The sequence below is a fragment of the Rhipicephalus sanguineus genome, chromosome 3, assembly GCF_013339695.2.
Source record: "Rhipicephalus sanguineus isolate Rsan-2018 chromosome 3, BIME_Rsan_1.4, whole genome shotgun sequence".
Classification (NCBI taxonomy): Eukaryota; Metazoa; Arthropoda; class Arachnida; order Ixodida; family Ixodidae; genus Rhipicephalus; species Rhipicephalus sanguineus.
This window is the reverse complement of record NC_051178.1, coordinates 144,881,610-144,897,250: the sequence shown is the minus strand read 5'-3', so window position 1 is coordinate 144,897,250 and position 15,641 is coordinate 144,881,610. Positions and strand designations below refer to the sequence as shown.

General features: G+C 52.9%; 1 protein-coding gene across 2 annotated transcripts in view; it reads right to left on the bottom strand.

Annotated features, from left to right (window-relative positions):
* Nucleotides 1-15,641, bottom strand: part of LOC119387357 (betaine--homocysteine S-methyltransferase 1) — a 34,386-nt gene that overhangs the window by 9,644 nt on the left and 9,101 nt on the right. Inside the window, exons 2-3 of one of the 2 annotated variants that reach the window (XM_037654719.2) lie at nt 12,158-12,296; nt 5,663-5,781 (exon numbers count right to left, since the gene is read on the bottom strand). In XM_037654719.2, coding sequence (XP_037510647.1) covers nt 5,663-5,781; nt 12,158-12,296 — 258 coding nt within the window. Of the gene's footprint in view, nt 1-5,662; nt 5,782-12,157; nt 12,312-15,641 lie in introns of those variants that run through there. The other variant, XM_037654718.2, reaches the window with a different exon arrangement.

Below are 15,641 nucleotides of genomic sequence, written 5' to 3'. Positions count from 1 at the left end.
CATTGTTTACCTCTAAGGTAGTGCTTGGTGAGATTTCTCCTGTGCGTCATTAAACAATAAAAATTTTGTTCAAAACGCCGTTGATTGATGAAATAAACCAACGAAAGACGCCAGATGTTTTGTAAAAGCAAAACGAAAGAACGCCAGATGTTTCTAAAGCAAAATGAAAAGACGCCAGCTGCTTAACGAAAGACGCCAGATGTTTTCTAAAGCAATGGTTTTCTAAACAATGAAAATTCACAGCGTACATGTAAAATTAAAGTGAGCTGCAAGTCGTCATAACTCATCGAACCTTTAGTATAAACGCGCCCGATCTCACGCCGGTGATGATGTACTGGGCAGAATTCACGGAAGATTCACGGTTTACCGATGAACCTCCGCAGCTTCGCCCACTCATCATCATTCACTCCGTGGATATGCTGTGATTTTTTTAACATAAAGAAATGTGAAACATCGTTTATATACTGTGCCAACTAAACGTAATTAAGCGCAAGTGGGAAGAAGGTGTTGAACTGAGTATGGCGCTCCAAATGCGCGGATGTCAATTCTTCCTTCCGGAGTTTCTTGAAATACAGGGTTTGACGGAGTCTCCTCTAGACGGAAACGGGCGTGTGTCACGAGGCTAATGAGTCATTTCGCTCTCGTTACGTTCGTGAGTAATAAAGGCGATCGCCGACCAGGAACTTAGAAAACATTCGGTGAAAGCGTTAAAAAGAACGTTTCGGTTCCCCCATGCGAGATTCGTTGATTATCTATATATAATTTTATTGCATTCTGCCGTTCGATCTACAGTCTCGACAATAATATTTCTGCTATCTCTGCTCGTACTAATACATTCAAATACAGTTTTTTTAACCACGTACAATAGATCTTTGGAATTTTGTTGCACTTCATTTTTAACATTATTCTTTTGTGTGTGATTTGTTTTACCAATAATGGTATTTTGTTGCATTTTTATTTGTTGTCATACTCGAATTACACAACGTTCACGCTCATGGTATAGCCCTAAAGAGGGCTGGAGTATATGCAAATAAATAAATGAACAAATAACTAAATAAAACTAAAGTATGCTATCCGCGATTGCATACGAATATTTGCACCAGCATCTCTCAGGAAAACATAACGTCTTTTGAGCTATTGTGCATCAGCAAGAGTACTTAAATGCGAGGACCAGCAACTAAGAAGCTCAAAGCTAGCAGAACAGGGGTTTCGCATTCATGCGCAAGATGTGTGTTGTGTCCGTGACGTCACGCCAGCCGAAGCCGCCGTTATCACCACTGCTTCTTCCCCTTCCCTTCCCCTTAACCCCTCTCGCACAACGCTACATTAAACCGCGCTATCGCAATAAAGTTTTTGTCTTGGCCCAGCCACGGCCCCGGTGTGTTCTTTTCAATGGCGACGAAGATGGGCGAAAGCGGGGCGTCAACTCCGTCCGTCATGGCCGCCGCACCCACGGGAGGATACGCCAGCCCGCCGCAGTTCGACGAGACGAGCGACAAGTGGCCCGCGTACCAGGTTCGGCTGGAAGCCTTCTTTGAGGGTAATGGCATCACGGAAGACAACAAGAAGCGGGCCCTGCTGGTGACTGCACTGTCCACCCACACCGTCGACGTACTGAGCGGACGTTGTGCTCCGGATAAGGTGAATGAACTGTCGTACCCACAAGTGATAGCCTTGCTTAAGCAGCACTTCTCGCCGCAACCGAACGAGATAGCACAGTCTTATAAGTTCTTCACCCGCAATCAGCTGCCCGGCGAACCGGTCAGGAATTTTATCGTGGCGATTCGACAGATAGCGGACACCTGCGATTTTGGTGCTTCGTTGGACAGAATGCTAAGAGATCGCATCGTGTGTGGTCTGCACAACGTCGGAGTGCGTCGGCAGCTACTCGCGAAACCACAGCTGACGAGGAGCGAAGCGGAAGAAATTGCGATATCTACCGAAATGGCCGAGGCCAACGCGCAAGAGATAGTAAGCCCCACCGCTGAGGCAAGTGTGCATGCGCTGGGAGGCCAGTCCTATCGCCCACGAAGCCGGCCACAGATTGTTGCGTGCTACCGCTGCGGAGAAAAAGGGCACGGACCCGAGGATTGCCGCTTCCGCTCGGCGTCATGCTTCAAGTGCAAACAACGAGGTCATATCGCTCGAGCCTGTTGCCGCCGGGAGAGTGGGTTCGGGGTGGTACCACCAGAACGCCAAGTACACGCCTTGTCGCGGGAGGAAGACACTGGCACGGACGGCATGTTCGCGCGGGAGGCAGCAGACAGTCACATCGGCCACGTCGGCATTACGCAACCCATCGTGCGCACCTTGGATTGTGGTGGGGTTCCAGTGAACATGCAGGTCGACACAGGCTCGCCGGTTTCGGTCATCACGTGGCCCACATATGAGCGGAACAAAACAGTGTGGCCGAAGCTGCGTGGTTCGCCATTGAAACTCACCTGCTTCCTGGGACGGCTTCCAGTGCGGGGACAACTTCAGCTCAAGGTTTCGTGCGGAAACAGGTCGACGGCTGGATCTTTGCAAGTCCTTGGTTGCTCCGGCCCAAACCTCTGTGGACGCGACCTGATTCAAGCGTTCCACATGCTCGAGGCACCGGTCATGAACGTGAACACGTCAGGTGAGCAACTGCCGTTACTCGGTGCTGACGACGTTAAGGTGGACCGGTTGCTAGCAGAATTCGCTGATGTGTTCGCGCCAGGTTTAGGGCTCATAAAAGGGCCACCGGTACACTTCGAGATGCGAGAAAACGTGGTGCCGAAATTTTGGAAAGCACGCGAAGTTCCGTATGCTTTTCGGCCAAAGGTCGACGCGGAACTGGACCGCCTTTCGGGCGCGGGTATTATTGTACCGGTGCCTCATGCGGAGTGGGCGGCGCCAGTGGTACCGGTAGTGAAACGGAATGGCTGCATCCGCCTTTGCGGCGATTTTAAGCTAACGGTCAACAAAGCCTGTCGCACTGAGCAATATCCGTTGCCACGGGTGGAGGATATCCTGGCTACATTAAATGGCGGTGAAGTTTTTACCACGATAGACTTGCGGGAGGCATACAACCAGCTTCCGTTGGATGAGGAAGCCATGCAACTCACGACCATAAACACGCATAAGGGACTGTTCAGCTTTACTCGCCTGCCTTTTGGAGTGGCGTCCGCGCCGGCCGTGTTCCAACGGCGTATGGAGACCATTTTGCAAGGACTTCCGGGTGTTCAGGTCTACCTAGACGACGTCATCGTGGCAGAGAAACTCAATGACTGCACCACCCTGCACGAAGTATTCAAGCGTTTCCGGGAATACGGCGTGCGCCTGAACGCAGACAAGTGCAAGTTCCGCCAGCCAGAGGTGGATTTTTTGGGGCATCGAATCAGCGCTCGAGGTCTTCAACCAAAGACGGAAAACATAGACGCCATCCTTAAGGTTCAGGCACCACGGAATTCCGCAGAATTAAGGTCCTACCTCGGCATGGTAACGTACTACCACAAGTTTCTTCCCAATGCGTCGACCGCCATGGCACCCCTATATCAACTACTCCGGAAGGAAGCTAAGTGGAAGTGGGGTACCGCTCAACAGCAGTCATTCAGCAGTGTGAAGGACCTTCTGAAGTCCGCAGACTTTCTGGTGCATTTTGACCCACACAAGCCGCTAGTCCTGGAATGCGATGCCTCCCCGGACGGAATCGGCGCAGTGCTTTCACACGATGTCGGGGGCGGGGTACTTCGGCCCATAGGGTTCCGCTCTCGGTTATTGACTGGAGCTGAGAAAAATTACTCGCAGCTGGAGCGTGAAGCCTTGGCACTTGTGTTTGGTGCGTCGAAATTCCGACAATACTTGCTCGGCAATACTTTCACATTGATGACTGACCATAAGCCGCTTGTTGGACTTTTTCACCCAGACAGGCCAGTGCCCGTGATGGCCGCGGCGCGAATCCAGCGATGGGCCCTGCTGCTGAGCGCATACGATTACGTCATCAAACACCAGCCCGGGAAAAACAACATTCCAGCCGATGCCCTCAGCCGACTCCCCACGTCAGCAACTTCCCAGCCAGAGACGCAGGAAGAAACTGTGGACGGTGAGTATGTGCTGCTCACGGAGACCCTCAATGATAGTGTCATGTCTGCGAAGCAACTGGGCACTCTCACGGAGCTTGATGACGATTTAGCAAAGGTGCAAAAATGGGTGCAGGAGGGATGGCCAAGAAATTTGGGGCCTAAGGACCAGCACTTGATGCCATACTTCAAGCGGAAAGCTGAGATAACGGGGAGTTATGGGCTTCTCTATTGGGGCCATCGAGTGATCGTCCCTAAGAGTGCCCGAGCAGTAATGGTACGTCTGCTGCATGATACTCATCAAGGGATTTGCTCAATGAAGCGGCTAGGGCGCTCCTTGATGTGGTACCCCCGGATCGATAATGACATTGAGCACATGGTTAAGTCCTGCACCAGTTGCATCCAAGCTGCCCCTATGCCCCCAAAGAAACCCCCTGTTGCGTGGCCGGAAACGGATGAGCGTTGGTCGAGGCTGCATATCGATTTTGCGGGGCCGATCGATGGTCACATGCTACTGATTGTGGTGGATTCACATAGTAAGTGGATAGAAGCGATACCCATGAAGAGTTCCACCACACGCCACCATAGAGGCTCTGCGCACCTTGTTCAGTACATTCGTGTTGCCCCGGACGCTGGTATCCGATAATGGCCCACAGTTTACGAGTTGGGAATTTAACACCTTCACGAAGCTGAATAACATAGTACACCTCCGAACAGCACCGTATCACCCCCAGTCCAATGGGCTCGCGGAGCGGGCGGTTCGGACTGTGAAGTATTCATTGAAGAAGAATGTACAAGGGTCACTGAAAACCCGCCTGGCTAGGATTTTGCACAGGTACCGCAGGACGCCGCAGGCCGGGGGCCGGACACCAGCGCAACTCCTAATGGGCTACGATCTTCGCTCCAGGCTGGACAACGCAGTGTCCATTCCGCCCTCACCAGTTGACCGTCCCCCCCTCGATGGGTGGCAGCCCGGGGAGCCAGTCTGGGTGAGGAACTTTGGGCGAGGCGAGCCGTGGACTCCAGCCAGCATTACATCGACAGACGGAGCCCGCCTGGTGAATGCCGATGGTCCGGAGGGGGAAACCATTCGGCGCCACAGCGACCAGGTGAAGCCACGGGAGTTGGAGCATGACCAGGGAGGAGCCGGCGACTCTCGGTGCCTCGAAACGGCCGCCGGGGCCGGCGGGGCCCCAGCAGGAGGAACACCGAGGCGAGCGCCAACAAGGAGCGAGATCGCCGGGAGTCCCTCAACTCCGGTGTTGCGTCGCTCGGGCCGGCAACGCAAACCCCCAGACCGTTACTCACCGTAGGGGGAGCGGAATGTTGTATCCGTGACGTCACGCCAGCCGAAGCCGCCGTTATCACCACTGCTTCTTCCCCTTCCCTTCCCCTTAACCCCTCGCACAACGCTACATTAAACCGCGCTATCGCAATAAAGTTTTTGTTTTGGCCCAGCCACGGCCCCGGTGTGTTCTTTTCAATGTGCTCTATCCCTTCCATTGGATGGTTCATGAACTACAATCAAATGGTGAAATACGTGAACGATTAGTTATGGACTCATTGGCTGTACACGAGCGGATCGATAAATAAGGGGCCTGTCGATGGGACACACGTACCGTCAAGTTCTTGCCGGCCAGGTTGCCGCGGTTGATGAGCTTGTCGTCGCTGGCGTAGAAGGTGAACGCCTGCATCACGTCCGAGCCCGAGCGCAGGAACTCTCGGTGAAGTTGCCTGACTGCAAGAGAGGGGTGTTAAGAAAAAAAATGTGAATCACCTACATCAGCGTGCAGTGCAGACCACAATAACGCATATTGTGGAAGCGCTTTTCGACCCCAGATTGTTCCTATTTGGTGGCTAACGATGGATCATATTGACAGAACGGTATTAAATATTGGCTGAGCTTTAACTATTGTAAACCTAGTTATCACGAGCGAAAGGTATGTTTGGCTTGGTTTTGCAAAGACTGCGCACAGTGTTCATTAAAGTTAGGCTCTATTTCAAATCTGATGACGAAGATTCTTGAATGCTTCTTGAATGCTGACGAAGACGGTCTTATGTTTCATGAAGTAGTCAGCAATGGTGGCAACTTTGGCTCCTCTGTAACGTGCTAATCTGGTCTCTCTTTACTCCGGTGTTTTAGCAGGGCCTTTGTGATTTCGCAGCCTGCCGTAAAGTTATATCCAATGGGCGATTGGATTCATCCTGTCGCTTGCGCTGAAGTGCACGCAAAGACGGCCCAGCTGACACGCCATCCATGGCAAGACTGAGCAGACCTTCGCCTAGTCACGTGGTACAGAATCGGCGAGGCTCAGAGTGAGCGCAGTTGCGACGCCTCTCCGCAGCGGATCACGTGGCATGACGTCACTAGCACTCTGGCGGCTCAAGGTGATTGCAACGCGATGATGACCTTGCGAGACATGACATAATAGAGCTATCGCTCTAATATTGCCTAGTTGCGACTAACGTCACCACTGTTACAACACCGGCATTGTCTTCATGCAACGTCAACGCAGTCAATGAGTTTCCTACCAACTGTTTTTTTTTCTTACTATCCTCCTCTAGTAGCTTACTGTCAGTTTGACGGGGTCGGTATTGCCAGTATGCGGTCTATTTCACTCTGTGGTATGGAACGACAATAAATAACAGGCGCAGTCAGACCTAAACGAAACTGACTCGTTAACGCACGCCGTACGCAGCTTTTCCATGTGTAGAGAAGCATTGGAACATTGTAATGGGCCGTCCTCTCCAGCGCCTTCTAGTGGGTCGCCCTCTTCGCCTCTTCTCGGAGAGCACGCCCCTCGTGTTCGTGCTCGTGAGAGTCTGCGCTCCGTCGTGACTGTTGTGCATCGTCGCCGTCAATCCAGCCGTCAATAAACGCCTTTACAAAGTGGTGGAGAGTGCTGTACCGTCACCACAACTTCGGTCTCAATTCGATGCCCCTGGAGCTCCGATCCCGTACCGTGCCATCTACCATGCCGCAAGACGCCGCTCTGCAAACGCCGCCTCCTGCCCCGACCGATTGTCCCGGTGTCCCCCGTATCCGCGACCCTCCTGTTTTCACCGGCGCGGATGGCACTGACGTGGAGGACTGGCTCGCGATTTACGAACGGGTGAGTGTTCCCAATAAATGGGACGAAGCAGGCAAGCTCACCAACTTGGTTTTCTACCTCGCGGGTGTGGCAGGCATGTGGTACAACAACCATGCATCCGATTTCCTGACGTGGTCCGATTTCAAGACCGCCATCGTCAACGTGTTTGGCCGCCCTGCCGTTCGTAAGCTTCAAGCCGAACAGCGCTTACGTGAACGAGCTCAGCAGGCAGGGGAATCGTTCACGAGCTACATCGAAGACATCCTTGACCTGTGCAAGAAAGCCGACGCGAGCATGTCGGAGTCTGACAGAATCAGGAATGTTCTGAAAGGCATCGACGACGATGCCTTCACCATGCTGCTGGCCAAAAACCCTCGCACAGTGGCAGAGGTCATTACCCTGTGCCAAAGCTACGAGGAGCTGCGCCGGCAGCGCTTGATGACCCGTCGACCGCCATCACGCGATGCTGATCTCGCGGGCTTGTCGGCAATTCCTGACCACTCCACCTTGCTCGCCGAAATCAAGTCGTTCGTGCGTGAGGAAATTGCTCGCCAGGTCTCTCTACTGGCTTTCACTCCACCGCAGCATGTTGACCAGCCGCCAACTACACTTCTGCCTCCTCTCCTCCGAGCGATTCAGCAAGAAATCGCGGAGGTCATTCCCGAATACCACCAGCAGGCTCTAGTGCCTGCACCACTAAGCTACGCGCAAGCTGTCGCCAGGCCGCCCCCAGCGATTCCTGTGGCTGGCCCGCGGAGTTACGCCGAAGCCGTCGTCGGACCACAGGCCTTCGACGCGGCTGTGCCGCCTACATACGTCGACGTCGTCCCCAGGCCCCGACTGCTGCCCACAATGCACTCATATCAGCAGCCGCCTCGTCCATCCCGTTCTGCGACATGGATGGGACCCGCGAACCGCTGGCGCACTTCCGACAACCGCCCCATTTGCTTTGCGTGCGGTTGCACCGGTCACGTCGCACGCTACTGCAATCGCGTGCAGCCGCCTCGGGTCGCATGAACCCTGACCAGCTCATCAAGCAGCCCTTATTATGACCAAGCGCCGCCTATGTCACCGATGTCCCGCCCCGCATCATCTACCCGCCGTTCACCGTCTCCACGACGTCGCTCACTGTCGCCGATGCGGCCACGTCCGGGCTCACGCGACCAGGAAAACTAGTCCTCGCAGTCCACGACGCAAGGGCTGCGACGCTATCGAACTGCAAAAGCCCTCAGCGAAGCCCCTCGAACGTGATTGACGTGTTTGTGGACAGTGTTCGCGCATCTGCCCTTATCGACACTGGAGCCGCCGTATCCGTTATGGACGCCAAGTTTAGCCGACTACTGCGAAAAGTGACGACGCCGCTTTCCGGGCTCTCCCTCCGTACAGCCAGCGCCCAAAGTATTCACCCAACAGCGGTGTGCACAGCCCGCGTCGTGATTAAGGACGCTATGTACGCCGTCGAATTCATCATAATTCCTGCCTGCTCTCACGACGTCATCCTAGGATGGGATTTTCTCTCCCGCCACGACGCCGTCATTCATTGCGCACCAGCTGAAATAGAGCTCTCACCATTCTCTGAATTGGCGCCGGCAGACAGTCCATCGGCTGCGGGCAAGGTACTTGTCAAAGACGACACCAAGGTGCCTGCAAACTCGTCGACGGCGGTTTCAGTGTACTGCGCCAGTCTCTCCGACACCGTTGCACTTCTCTCGCCATCTGACCGTGTTTGCACGAGGATAGGCTTGCTGGTGCCTTTCGCGACCGTGCAAGTCACTCGGGGCAGTACGTCAATTTTTGTTATCAACCCATCGCCGTACATTGTTATGTTGGTCCGAGGGGAATGTCTCGGCAGCGTGGAACCCCTCGAAGACGCACAAGTTAGTTATGGACGAACCAGATGAAATGCACTGCCACAGTTCCAGTACGCTCTGCGCTGTTTCGACGTCTGGTTCATCACCTGCTGATGTCTTTGGTTCCTCCATTGCTGACGACCTTACACCGGTCCAGCGTTCGCAGCTTCTGGGCCTGTTGGACGAATTTCGCTCTTCTTTCGATGTCGCTCAAACTTCTCTCGGCCGCACTTCCGCCGTTACGCATCGCATCGACACTGGCGCCCAGCCGCCACTGCGGCAACGTCCATATCGCGTATCTCCCACAGAGCGCCGTGTAATCAACTAGCAAGTCGACAACATGCTTCGACGAGATGTTATTCTTTGCACCAATAAAGTTTTTCATTCATTCATTCATTCGACCTTCTAACAGCCCCTGGGCGTCTCCTGTCGTTCTTGTTGCGAAGAAGGACGGTTCTGTGCGGTTCTGTGTGGACTACCGACGACTCAACAAGATCACTCGTAAGGACGTGTATCCACTACCGCGAATAGACGACGCGATTGACAGCCTGCAAGGAGCAGAATTCTTTTCATCTCTCGATTTGCGCTCAGGGTACTGGCAAGTACCCATGGCTGATGACGCTCGACCGAAGACCGCCTTTGTCACGCCCGACGGCTTGTACGAATTCAACGTCATGCCCTTTGGGCTGTGTAATGCGCCCGCCACCTTTGAGCGCATGATGGATACCGTTCTGCGCAACCTGAAATGGCACACATGCTTGTGCTACCTCGACGACATCGTTGTTTTTGCTCCGCACTTCTCCACGCATCTTCAACGCCTGCGGCATGTTTTGACGCGTTTGAGCGACGCCGTTCTACAACTGAATCTAAAGAAGTGCCGATTTGCAGCACGGCAGCTGACAATACTCGGTTACGTCGTGTCCAAGGACGGTATTCTTCCCGATCCAGCCAAGCTTCGGGCCATGACCGAGTTCCCCAAACCTACGTCCGTCAAAGAACTGCGCAGTTTCGTAGGACTGTGTTCCTACTTTCGGCGCTTCATTCGAAACTTCGCGACCGTCATATCGCCGCTGACGAAGCTCCTCGGAAGTAACGGGTCACTCAATTCATGGTCGTCAGAGTGCGACGACGCTTTCGCGAAGCTCCGTCGTCTGTTGACGTCGCCTCCCATACTACGCCACTACGACCCTACGGCCCCTACAGAGGTACACACAAACGCCAGCGGTGTTGGCCTTGGCGCTGTCCTTGCGCAGCGCAAACCAGGGTTCCCTGAATATGTCGTGGCATATGCAAGTCGTACGCTCACCAAAGCCGAGACCAATTACACCGTCACCGAAAAGGAATGCCTGGCGATCATGTGGGCCCTTACGAAATTCCGACCTTATTTGTATGGTCGCCCATTTGATGTCATCACCGACCACCATGCACTCTGCTGGTTGTCATCATTGAAGGATCCATCAGGCCGCCTCGCCCGCTGGGCACTTCGCCTACAGGACTACGATATCCGCGTGCTGTACCGCAACGGACGCCAGCATGCTGACGCCGACGCACTCTCGCGCTCCCCCTTGCCTGACGACAATACCCACAGCTCAATGTCTCACAATGCCGTTTCTTCCATCGACGTTCACACTATCGCTACCGAACAGCGCAAGGATCAATGGATCGCTTCACTGCTAGACTTGCTCAGTGATCCTTCGGCAACACCATCCACTCGCGCGTTGCGTCGTCAAGCCCACCATTTCGCCATTCGCGACGACCTCCTCCACCGACGCAATTACAACGCCGACGGCCGCCAGTGGCTACTAGTAATACCCCGCAGTCTGCGTTCTGAAATACGCGAATCGTTCCACGCTGATCCGCAGTGTGCGCACTCTGGGGTGTCGAAAACATACCACCGCATTCGCCAACGGTACTTTTGGCGAGGCATGTACCGCTACGTGCAGAAGTTCGTTTGCTCCTGCATCGATTGTCAGCGCCGCAAAACTTCAACGCACCAGTCACCAGCAGGTCTGCAACCTTTACCTTGCCCTGACCGGCCGTTTGGGCGCGTTGGCATCGATATGTATGGGCCACTCCCTCTGACTTCGGCTGGTAACCGCTGGGCCATCGTCGCTGTAGACCACCTTACGCGATACGCCGAAACTGCTGCCCTCCCTGCGGCTACAGCGAGCGATGTGGCCTCCTTCCTGCTCCACCGATTCATGCTGCGTCACGGTCCACCCCAGGAGCTGCTCAGTGATCGAGGCCGTGTCTTCTTGTCGGAAGTCGTCGAAGCCATTCTCAAAGAGTGCAACGTAGTTCACCGCAAAACTACTGCTTACCACCCGCAGACGAATGGGCCCACGGAACGCTTTCACCGCACGCTCGGCGACATGCTCTCGATGTATGCCGCCGCCGATCACACAAATTGGGATTCCATTCTACCTTTCGTCACCTACGCCTACAATACCGCCCCTCAAAGCACCACTGGTTTCTCACCATTTTTCCTATTGTACGGCAGGCACCCGTCGCACACAATCGACACAATCCTTCCATACAAGCCGGATCGATCTGAGTGTGCGCCTATTTCTGCCACAGCCAGACTTGCTGAGGAGTGTCGCTAGCTTGCGAAGACCTTTACTACGCAGGACCAAGAGCGGCAGAAAAGCATCCGCGGTGAGACCAACACTTCTGCACCCACGTTCCTACCTGGAGCACTCGTATGGCTCTCGGTCCCTACCACTGCAACTGGCCTCTCTTCCAAACTGCTGCCCAAATACGAAGGCCCCTACCGTGTCGTCGAACGCACATCCCTGGTCAACTACCTGATTGAACCCATCGACCCATCTTCCGACATGCGCCGTCGAGGGCGCGACATTGTCAACGTGGAGCGCCTCAAGCCCTACCATGACCCGCTCATAATGACCAGCTGCTAGGTCGCCAGACGGCTCCCTTTTCGTACCCGGGGTAATTGTAGAGAAGCATTGGAACGTTGTAATGGGCCGTCCTCTCCAGCGCCTTCTAGTGGGTCGCCCTCTTCGCCTCTTCTCGGAGAGCACGCCCCTCGTGCTCGTGCTCGTGAGAGTCTGCGCTCCGTCGTGACTGTTGTGCGTCGTCGCCGTCAATCCAGCCGTCAATAAACGCCTTTACACATGAAACTTAGCGGTCAGATGATTGACATGCGTATACGCACCGGCCTCCGGGTGCTCGACGGCCGCCTCGGGAGTCCAGGGGCCGGCCTTGACGTAGCCCCTCTTCTCAAGGGCGAACACGAAGCCGCCATCGCCGATCACGACGCTCTTGTCGAGGCGCTCCAACAGTCCTACTTTGGTCTGCAACAATACCATCGAAGTGCGTGGGTCGTCGTTACAAAATTGTGTCTTACAAAAGAGTAGCAGAATGATCTCTAGTAGTAACAGTAAAGCGCCTCAAGGGCAGGGACACAGGAAGAACACAACACGTACGAAAAGCTCGTGTTGTGTTCTTCATGTGTCCCTGTCCTTCAAGTGATTTACTGCGATTATGTCACACCAAAAAGGTCAAACATCAACACTGATATCTAATAGAATGATCTGTAGTGACTGCTGTGAGTGGGTTACCATCTAAACCTTATTTTGGTTCCCGCGCAACGTTATTCTCGTTACATGTGTTTCAATTACAAGACTGCACACGAGATTAAGCAAATAGCGCCAGATGTATACAGAGCAAGATAGAAACAGGCGTTGAAACGGCAGTATTTTGAGGATATTTAATGAGAAATATGCTGTGAACTGGAAGGGCCGTGTAAATAGAATCAAGAATGCCGACAAAGCCGCGAATCACGCGTACAACGGTGCACTTTCTTGCTTACGAATCTCACACCCAAATTATTGTGCGATTTGAAACGTGGACACTTAAAAAGAATCAGGCTTCTCCAGGGCGAACACGAAGCCGCCATCACCGATCACGAAGCTCTTGTTGAGGCGCTCCAACAGTCCTACTTTGGTCTGCAACAATACCATCGAAGTGCGTGCGTGGGTCTTCATTCATTCATTCAAAATGAATGAATGAATGAAGAAAGGAGAAAAAAATTCACTCGGAAGGCGCAGATCCCGATTATGCTGTGAATTGTTCACGATATATGTTTCCTTTCAAACAGTGTACTGGGTGCAGACTTTTGCTGTTTGCACGGATCGCAGGCGTCGCACTCCGCAACGAGAACCAGATAAGCGTGGCCGAGCCAGCTTCCACAACTGCAGCGTCTCTTCGCCTATCAGCTGATCCTGAGAATACGGTTTCTCCTCTGTATACACCAAAACGCATGTGAAACGCGCTCGGATCTTCACGAGATCACCGCGAGGGAGCTTTGGGGCCGGATTGGGTGCACAAGCGATTTTTCAAAAGTGTATAGGGGCCGGAAAGTTAACTCAAACATTGGCTGTAACATATGACGCATGCGCAGCGGCGACAACCTAAGGCGACTGCCTACGCAGAACTCTGAGTGCCCTGTCCTAAAACAGTCCAGAACTCTTAAAAGAGACCCCGAACCACTTTTCCAAATAATCATCGAATGACCTCAGTATCGGAGATTATTTTGCCTCACGAATCGATTGTCGCAAAGCTCGAATGCGCCAAGAACGAGCGCAGTTACAGGGATTTGTCGAACGCTTTAAGCGCTTTCTCTCTTCCGACAAGCCCGCTGGTAGCCGCGCAAGGAGGGATGGCAAGGGGGAAAGAAATTACGTCAGCGCGCGTCATGACCTTGATCGCGCGTGATTAAACGTGATCGCTCTCTTCCGTTTTGATTCATCTGCGCACAAGTGTGGCTACTGTGTAATGTTAGCATGCTACATACATGTAGAGAGCGCGGCTCCGGCACGTAGTGGCACGTCGTTGCGAGAAGCGCATCTGGCCCAAACGCCGCTCTTGATTTATGTCGGTTATTGGCCAATAGCACGCTATGTGTTGTTTGACGTCAAACATCAGACGCCGGACGCTCTGAAAAGATGGCTTATGAAAAGATGACGTCTGAGAAAATGGCAACTTCGCGCTCCGCCTCTAAGCTATACCCTTGCCGGGCACGACTGTAAGATTTGGCCGAGCTGTTCATAGAACTGTCTGCTATCCGCAGGGTGTGTTTTCTCATCAAGCCCGAGGGGTGGTTCATGACCCCTCTAACAGTTTACACTCCTGCGCCGAAACTGCTGTTGCGAGCATACGACAACGCAAGGTGTGCAAGCACGGTGTAGAAATTCCAGTCTTGCGTCAACATTTGTTTTTCGACTGCGAGAGGAGACACACACTCGAGACTCGCCTCGGGTGCATTTGTGCACGAGACGATAAGCGTCACGAGAGAGATCACCCGGCGGGCTCTTATCGTACAAGGAGATAAATCGACGATGTAGCGAAGCTTCGCACGGCAGTGTGATAGCGTGCATCCGGCCTCATTGTTTATACGCAGGACAAGCGAGTTGATCGGCCGCAACGAAAACAGTTCGCTACTGCTCCCGAATATGAACTTGAACCCATGGACATATAAGCGTAACCCATGTATTAAATGCGTACGGTAGAAGCGTAAACATTTTGGCGAGTTGGTGTGGTTCCATTTTGGTGATTCGGTAGCGCAACGCTAACAAATACGAAGAAAGAACATGCGCTTGTGCTTGTATGTTCTTTCTTCGTATTTGTTAGGGTTGAGCTACCAAATTACCAAAATGAAATGCGTATGGACCACGGGGTCTCCGGAAAGCGCTTATTTTTATTAGTAATTAATATGCAGGAAATGAAATTAACGAACGCACCGGAGAGTTCGCATCGCCTCAGTTGGAATGCAGTCCTGAATTTCAAGTTACATTCATACGCGAAGACAAGAATTGACTTCATTGTCGAGTCGTTCGCCGATACACTTGAGCTCAGTTTGGATAGTCGACTTCCCAGACTCATAAAAATAGCTGTAAATATGCACTCTGTCAGACACGTGTTTTCGAGGCGCAAACGGTGATACAACGTCACTTATATACAGATGGTGAGGAGTCTTGAACAAGTACATTTGGACAGGCAACTGAGGCGTATACTTACTTTAGATTTACTTTCTGCGAAGGACGAAAGGAACAAAATAATAAAATGATGTGGGTTATATGTTATAAAAGCCTGGCCCCAGCATTATATTCGGCATTTCAAGTTACCGAGCAAACGACATAAACAGTGTCTAAGCAAGTTTCTCTCTCTTTTTTTTTTTATTTCTGGCAAATCGGCCGCAGTGTTTTGGTCTACGAAACCTCTCTTGTTCAAGAGTTTGACGGCATCTATAGTCGGATACAACTTAAGAAGTGAAGAGAGGTCCCGCCCAGACGACCGAAGCGCGGCACGCGGCGGAGCCACCGGCCGCCCCGCTCATGACGTCAGTCCCGAGTGCGCGCCCATTGGTGCAGGCTTGTGTTCATTCGCCTTTTAGGAGGAAATGAAGCTGACTTTTAAAGTTGTATCCGACTATAGACCTTCTAGACTATATCCCCGCGAGTCAAGATGTCCTGTTAGCATCGAAGGGCTAGAGTAGATGCTGTTGTTCCTTTGCCAGCCGGCTAATCGTGCAATCAATGTGGTCATGCCTTCGCTGTTTCTTTCTCCCGTACGTGGCTCTAGAAATCAACCTAACCTAACACGTGACTCTGTGATTGGAGGAATATGACTGTAGTGCG